General features: G+C 35.0%; 1 protein-coding gene across 5 annotated transcripts in view; it reads left to right on the top strand.

Annotated features, from left to right (window-relative positions):
• Positions 1-5,763, top strand: part of PTBP2 (polypyrimidine tract binding protein 2) — an 82,571-nt gene extending 76,808 nt beyond the window's left edge. For 3 of the 5 annotated variants that reach the window (XM_047869806.1, XM_047869803.1, XM_047869808.1), the window contains 3 exons: positions 3,698-3,914; positions 4,015-4,092; positions 4,268-5,763. In XM_047869806.1, the coding sequence (XP_047725762.1) occupies positions 3,698-3,914; positions 4,015-4,092; positions 4,268-4,400 (428 nt within the window). In that variant the 3' untranslated portion in view covers positions 4,401-5,763. The remainder of the gene's footprint in view (positions 1-3,697; positions 3,915-4,014; positions 4,093-4,267) is intronic. The other 2 variants (XM_047869807.1, XM_047869804.1) reach the window with 1 other exon arrangement.
• Positions 5,764-8,575: the final 2,812 nt, after the last annotated feature.

The following is an 8,575-nucleotide window of genomic DNA, read 5'->3' as shown; positions in this document are numbered from 1 at the left end:
TGACACGTGTAGAATTATACATGTAACACATTCTTTTTAAGTACATAGGGATGGGGCGCCTGGGTGGCGCAGTCGGTTAAGCGTCCGACTTCAGCCAGGTCACGATCTCGCCGTCCGTGAGTTCGAGCCCCGCGTCAGGCTCTGGGCTGATGGCTCAGAGCCTGGAGCCTGTTTCCGATTCTGTGTCTCCCTCTCTCTCTGACCCTCCCCCATTCATGCTGTGTCTCTCTCTGTCCCAAAAATAAATAAACGTTGAAAAAAAAAAAAATAAGTACATAGGGAACATTTACTAAAGCAGCCCTCCATAAGGCAAAGAGGAAGTATCATGTAGACCATATTCACTGTTGCACAGTCAAGTTAGAGCTAATAACAAAAAGATACACTTATATTTCCCAGTATTTCATGGATCAAAGAAGTTACTTTAATAAGAATTTAGAATACTTAAAACTAAAATAATGAAACTACTATACTAAAATTAGGTATGTGTAGTACAGTGAAAGCAGTGTTGTGACAGGAGGTTAACTTTAAGAATGATGGTGTAAACCCAAGGAAAGAAGAAGATAAAGACCAGACTAGAAATCACTGGTGTAGAAGACAGTTGAAAGAAAGAAAAGCTAGAAGCTGGGTTTTTGAATAGATTAATAAAATAGACAAGTAGATGTTAAGATTCATTTTTTGGAATAACGAGAGAGGCAACACACCTAAGTTTTTTGAATTATAAAGGGTATAATTGTTGACATAGCTCCATTTCCACATATAAACTTGTCCTGTGGCGCTATATATATATTATATATATATAAAACTTTTTTTAAACCATCTTCTCATTGTTCATTAATACCTTCTTCAGAGATTAAGAGAAAAGTAGAAAATTAAACTCAACCCAAAGTGCCATTGCCACTCTGCGACATTGGCTTTTTTCTCTTTTATCGTTCATTGATTGTTTTGTCCATTTGTGCCATATTTCTTGTAACAGGCTTCAAGATATCAGAGTCCCAATATTTAAGCTTGATTCATCTTAAATTAGTAATTCAAGTACTCTTCTGCTTTTTGCTTAATCATTATGTATGCCTTAGTATTTGACAAGGTTTTCTTTTCTTTTTTTTTTTTTTTTTGAATACTTAAAAACCCTGATATTCTACCCCTCAACTTCGGCCCTCATCCACTTCATATTCTTTTGTCAGGTCAGCTGACTCGACATACTTCTCTCATTACCTGACTACTTCTAGAGATAGCTTTTTGGTTATTTTGCTTTATTTTAATCCCATTAGTCTATTATCCATCTCCTCTTGATGCAGGTGCTATTCCTAGGACTTCCTATTGTTTTCTTATATCTGCTCTTCAGTATCTCAAAGCTCAGCTGTTTATGCCGTCTTTTCATGACTTTTCAAAGATGAACAAAGATAGCTTTCTTATAACAACCTTAGTCTACTTCTTTATACCACTTCATTCCCAGATTCATTCCTTATAACCCATGCCTTATATGATGTAGTAGCACTTTTTCATAAGCAAAGTACTGTTCACTTAAAACAATAGAATTCTAGAACTTTGAAAATATTTTATAAATCAAATAAGTTTTATAAAAGGAGTTTATGTACCATCTCTGAATAATGCAGTTGATTTTGTAAGTGAAAATTTAGAAGTATATGTGAAATGCAGTAAAACAAGTGAGAAAGAATTCAGGCCTGAGATTTTTTTTTGTTTTTGTTTTTCTGTTGGCCTCAGTTGCAAATCTAAAGAAAATTACAAATACATAACACTACAGTAAAATAATTGGGAAGAGTAAACTTGTTTTTACAAATTAGGGAAGCTGTAAGTGAAATAAGAATTTACTTTTGAATCTTTTCTGAATGGTACCTTAACACTTCTACAGCATTTTCCTTTTCAGAACTGTTTTATATTTAACTAGTTTAACTGGTTTATATTCTATGTGAGTAAGTAGGAAAAGATGCTTGGATTTAATAAATTGGGCATATCTCTGGTGTCAGACTGTGTACGTACTGTTGTGAGTAGGATTTTGTCCTCATTTCCCTTTTCTTCCACCTTGCCTTTATGTCTCTGCTGTTAATACACAAACTTGGAATAGTCAAATCAGACCTTCAGTTTAAAGTATATGACTTATAAAATGGTCGTAAGTTGTTGTGGCTAGTGAGTAAAACATAAAACATGTAACTTATCTGTAACCTCAGACCAGTTCACTTAGTTTAAAAATAACCCAACTGCTACCGCAGAAAGTAGGCATGTAATAATGTTCTGTGTTAGGCACTGTGCTGTGTGCTGGGATAGAGACCAGGGTTCCTACCTTCATGTCCTTTGCAGTCGGAAGGAGGAGTAGTTAGATAATTAAAATAAATTGTGATGAATTTTGAAGAAGAAAAGAGTGCTGCATGGGGAATATGAACCTTTCCAGAGAAGAACAGTGAGAAAGACTAGGAGGGATAATGACCAGATGAAAAATTATTGTAGCTAGAACAGCATGCACACAGGGCTAAAAGGTAAGAAAAATTGGCACTTCAAGGAAGATAGGGTTTTGTATAGCTGGAGGGTAAAGTTCAAAGAGTACAGTACTAAAATACTGTAAGTTCCATGAGGGGTGAGATGGTTCTTGTCTTACCACTTGATTCTCAGCACTAACAAAGTAATTGGTTTTGTATATCATCAATAAATATGTTCAGAGACTCTGGGGAGATCAGGATATAGTCCAAATTCATTTCTTCAACATGGCTTTATACCTTTCCTAGTCTGACCCTAAGGATTTTAAGCATGTAATAACATGAGATTTGCAATTTATAGAGGTCATCCAGCTCCTCTGTGTAATAGGATGCATTTGAAAAAAGTAGGGAAAAATCCCAACAGGAAGACAAATTGGGAGACAGAGTTAGCAGATCAAAAAATTGTGACCGTGAAAAGTAGAGAATTGAGAGATAATTAGGAAGAAAAGATTATCGTGGGACTTGGCAGTTAGGTTATGGGGCAGGAGAGAGAAGTTGTTACAGATGAGTACTGATTTTCTTTCTGTGGCATCTAAGTATATGATTTATCAGGATTGACAAGGAAGAGAAGATTCATAATGAGGATTTGCATTCTGTGAAAGAGGCTGGCTTTTTTGCCAAAATGGTCTAGGGCAAATAAATTTAAATCATCTTGTCACCAGTGACTGTTGAAAACTCAAGATTTATTTAAAAATCATGGGGCGCCTAGGTGGCTCAGTAGGTTAAGTGTCCAAGTCTTGGTTTTGATTCAGGTTGTGATCTCACGGTTCGTGAGTCCCAGCCCCTCACTGTCAGCATGGAGCCAGCCTCTCTTTGCCCCTCACCCTTTCATGTTCTCTCTCAACATAAATAAGCTTAACCAAAAAAAAAAAAAAAAAAAATTATTTTTTTTTTAATTTATTTTTGGGACAGAGAGAGACAGAGCATGAACGGGGGAGGGGCAGAGAGAGAGAGGGAGACACAGAATCGGAAACAGGCTCCAGGCTCTGAGCCATCAGCCCAGAGCCTGACGCGGGGCTCGAACTCACGGACGGCGAGATCGTGACCTGGCTGAAGTCGGACGCTTAACCGACTGCGCCACCCAGGCGCCCCTAAAAAATTATTTAAAAATCATGGAATTCAGTTATTTCAGCTATTCCAAAAGAATTCTTTTGTTTTGAACTTTGTTAATATTGTTTTTTAATAGGCATTTTTTTTTCTTTTTATAGCCATGAACCATCTTAATGGACAGAAAATGTATGGCAAAATTATTCGTGTTACTCTGTCTAAACATCAGACTGTACAACTACCTCGAGAGGGACTTGATGATCAAGGGCTAACAAAGGATTTTGGTAATTCCCCATTGCATCGTTTTAAGAAACCTGGATCCAAAAATTTTCAGAACATTTTTCCTCCTTCTGCAACCCTACACCTATCCAATATCCCGTAAGTATTACAGCTGGAGATTTTTAAATGGGTATACATTTTAGAAATAAAATTTGAAAATTATTATTAATCTTTACTTTTTTCCATCCAATTTTCCTAGTCCTTCAGTAGCAGAAGAGGATCTACGAACACTGTTTGCTAACACTGGGGGCACTGTGAAAGCATTTAAGTTTTTTCAGTAAGCAAGCTTTCTTATCTTTAAATTAGTGACTTGATAGAAGTTAAAATTTTTCTTCAAGTAGTTTTTATTCTTTTTGTTTATGGAAATTTTTGATTCTGTAGTGGGCAAAAATTCAAGTATTTAAGCCCTTCCTAATTTTTATGAAGTATCTAATTTTATAATTTTGTTTCAGAAGAGATCACAAAATGGCTCTTCTTCAGATGGCAACAGTGGAAGAAGCTATCCAGGCCTTGATTGATCTTCATAATTATAACCTTGGTGAAAACCATCATCTGAGAGTGTCTTTCTCCAAGTCAACAATTTAAAAAGGGGGAGGTGAAGATGGAGGGTGTATCACATTGTTTGGTGTCATCACCTATTGACTGTTCAGAAAAGTGGGGACCAGAGTTTGATTTTTTTTTTGTTTCCTTTTTTTTTTTTTCATGCTGTTATCATTCCTTGGTTATAAAATGAAATGGCATACATAAAGGCAGAGTGTTAACTGCTATATTTCATCTGTTCTATAGGGAAGCCATTATTTTTGTCTGTTTAAATTTTTAGTTTAATTATACTTTCCTTTTTCAACTTAGTTGACATACGTGCCTTAAAAAGGAAAACTAGTGTTGCTATTGTGCATTTACTAGGAAAAAGGAATTGGTTGTCTAGGGCACATTGTTATATGGGAATTACCATATGTTTAGGCAGGGGTGTGTAAAAAGGTTAAGTTTTTGTTTCTCCTGCTTGGAACTTATTTTGAATTATTGGCTTGTCACATTTCTTTCTATTTACTCAAATAAGATACATGATACTGAGAGAATTAAAGCAGCATTTTTTAGTTTTTACTACCTTAGGCTTTATTGCTTTAAAAAAACATTGGCCTTTTGTATCTCACAATTCTGGTCTAGATTCAGTTATGAATGTAGGCATTAGTTAAAATTAACAAGATGCAGAGTATTAATTTCTTAAGACAACAAAGTGATTTCTGTAAGTTTGAGCCCTATGTGGAAAGCATTGTGGAATCTTAACCTTTTTGTACACACTCTTGTGGGACGTATCATATAAATGTCAGCACTAAGTAATGTCTTGTTTGTGGCTGAATATTTTTCGTAGATGTTTTTGAAGTTGACATGACTTACGTGCATTTAAATATATATTGCCATCCTTAGTTTGTAATTAAGATTTGGAATATGGTTGTGGATTTCTGAGCATGTGCAGACTGGTCTAGCTAGTTCAGGAACTGGTGCATGTATTTTTCAAAGATAAAGAAAGTGTACTGCGAAAATTTGCAGGAAGATTAATTTTGTGGCAGTTTTCTAAAACTGACAACCAGGTGGGACCAAAGTTTATGTGCCTTTAGTCTTAATTTACCTTGCATTGTAATATTCAGTTTTAATAAATCTTCAAAATATTTTGTATTTAGGAATAGATCTGACTTTAATAAAAACATGGCTCAGAATCTACAGGTCAAATTAATTTGAACAGTTCTTGTCAATCTGAATTGTTGATTCTGTTTAAATGACCAATACTTTTTGAAATTGATGTACTTAGTTTCAAGATTCATAGATTCTGTTATCTATGTAGACAGAATGGTCATGTATATTTTCTATTAGTTGAGTTTTTACATCTTTAGAAATGTAAAATTCAGTATAGTTTGAAAGCGGCACAATTAAAAATTAATTTTCTAACAAAGTTGGGAGGTTTGATGGTTGTTTAATTTCCTTTTGTGTGTACTCTGCTTACCTCTGTAGCATGCTCAATAAACACTTCTGTAGCTCTGTATTCACCTTTTCTGTCTTTCTCTGCTGCCTTTTCTCTCTCCTCTTCTTTGTTTTCACTCCACTGTGCTTCTGAATTCATGTTTATTCTCTGCCAGGGTGGGAAAGGAGTAATAATATTACAATTCTATGGCTTTATACCATAAATAAATCTAGATGCTGTGAAAATATACCAGCTGTTTTTTTTTTTTTTTTTAATTTAAAAGATAGTAACTGCTTTTCAGGAGGACACATATTAAACATTTCCCACCCTGTTATAATCTGCTTTAAAGACATAACTTTTATTATTGTATCTTGTTAATTCTCTCTATCTCTTTTGTTGTTGTTGTTTTTTTTCCAGTAGATTTATGCACTACTAGACCTTTTGGATTTGCCATGCTCTCTCGCTGCAGTTTCATCTCTCATCTTTTGTGTCTGCTAAAGATTTCCTACTAATTTTAGATTACCTTGTGAGATTTTAACAAAAGGTACTAGATATTGTTGGGAAAAACAGTAACATATAGTCTACTTTTGCCCGGTTATTTAAAAACTTCAGGGTAATTTGTGATGTTACAATTTTCACTTTTTAAAGGAGTCCAGTTAGGGTGCTATTTGTATTACCCAGCATATTTTTGGCCACTTTTAAAAAGTAGGTATGTTGGTGTCAGGTAACTTTGGAGTTATACATGTTGCATAGATTTGTTTTGTTATAAAGTAACTGAGAATTAATGCAAAACTCCTGCACTAGGAGAATAAACAACAGTTGGAGTAGGAGGTAACTTTAAATGTGCTATATTAATACAACAATTCACTCCTCTCCAAGAAATAAGAATATAGTAAATAAAAATAATTGTTACATGTGAGTCAGCAACATTGAGGTTATTTAGAAGCTAGATGATCTCCTTCGTGTCTTTTCTTCCTAAAATAGGATTGTGTTACCAAAGCACTCTGAGCAACAGATGTGCCTAAAGTGTATTAAAAAACCAACACCATGGTTAATGAATAGTAATTGAACAAAGTTTCTCTGATTGGGTGGTGGTCGAAACAGCTGATAGTAAGTACTTGCCACGTTTCAAGTAGTTTTCTGTGGTTTGAGAAGAGAAGTTTGAGTTGGAAGAAGAAAGAGAAGTCCTGAAATGCACGTAGGAACTGGGTTGCTCCAGTTGCCGAGCTGGGGGAGTTCACAATACCTCTGATCAGGCATGACTAGCAACCAAGGTTCTTCCCACCCAGGGAGTGGCAGATTCTTCAGTCTCTTAAGAGTACACTGTGATCCATGCTTCCTTCCAAAGCACCAACTCCGTGAAGTGGTAATTTTGACATTCTAGAATATTTAAAATTTGGTACATTAAATTAACCCCAGTCATCGTCATCACTAGTAGTACCACTATATGCTGCAGTCTTTAACAGCGAACTGGCTAACAGGGAAGTGTTCTTAAGACTTAGCTGCTTGTTAACATAGAGGCCTTACCTTGAAGATTTAGGAAGAGAATTTTTTTCTGTAACTGAGCTAGAAAAACTTGGTTTTGACATTAATATTTATTTGGAAATGGGTTTCAAAGGAATGGATTCATATGTATATCTAATGTTATATTTAACGATAGAAATGGGATTTAGCATTTGAAAGTCGCTAAGAATAGTTTGACTTAACCAGGAAGGGTAACAAATCATTCTATTAGTTACGTTAGGAATATATTAACTGATGCTTTTTTGAGGCAGTTTAAGATTTAAGGTTAGTCTAATCAAATTATAATAAACTGAATTTGTTCCTGTAGTTCTATTTGGATCACCATATAGTTTCTAGAGGGACAAGTTACCTTCTAAGCCTCAGTAGCCTTTATAAAGTGGAGACTGTAATTCCGCTCTGCCCACCTCACCAGGGTTATTGTGAAGTTCAAACAAAAGCAGAAATACTGTGTAATTGGTAAACTGCTTATATAGGAGAAAATGTAACACCACCAGAGTTTTAGGACTGCCAGATTTGCCAGTAGTAAACTTTATCCACAATAAATCTTACCCTACTGCCTTTTTTTTTTTTGCCACAGGGAAGTATTTTTAATGATCTAAAATTATTTTTTAAGTGTCAGCCTGGTAAAACAAAAGGATGGAGAATGGAAATCTATAATGCATCCCAAAATCCCAAAGCCAAATGAAAGACTGGATTTATTATGATTCGCCTTGTATTTTGTTTGAACTATTTAATATCCCAGTAATATTATTATTACTATAATAATATCTATGTAATTGAACATAGATATGTAGGGGTGCCTGGGTTGCTCATTTGGTTAAGCGTCTAACTTGATTTCAGCTCAGGTCATGATCTCACAGTTTGAGTTTGAGAACTGCATTGGGTGCTGCACTGACAGCGTGGAATCTTTGGGATTCTCTTCTCTCTCTCATTCCCTATTCACATCACCTCTCTCTTGCAAAAATAAATGGACATTAAAAAAAACAGTGATATGTATTTATAATTATAGGCTCCGCTTAAAACATTTTTTTTTATGTGTACAACTTTAAACGTTGCTGTGAAACGTGGAGGTAATTGTAACACGTAAAGGCTATGAAAGGAAGAAAGGATATTCTCATGAGTAGCATAGGACTTTAAAGTTTCCTCACTGATTTAATATTTTAAATAGAACATAAATCTGAAAACATGTTTGCTCATTCAGGAAAAGAGGGTATAGTATTGAGTGTTTTGGTTTGGATTTTTTAAAGCTTATTTATTTTGAGGGAGGGAGAGAACGGGA

The sequence above is a fragment of the Prionailurus viverrinus genome, chromosome C1, assembly GCF_022837055.1.
Source record: "Prionailurus viverrinus isolate Anna chromosome C1, UM_Priviv_1.0, whole genome shotgun sequence".
NCBI classification, from domain to species: domain Eukaryota; kingdom Metazoa; phylum Chordata; class Mammalia; order Carnivora; family Felidae; genus Prionailurus; species Prionailurus viverrinus.
This window is presented reverse-complemented; position numbering and strand designations above follow the sequence as displayed.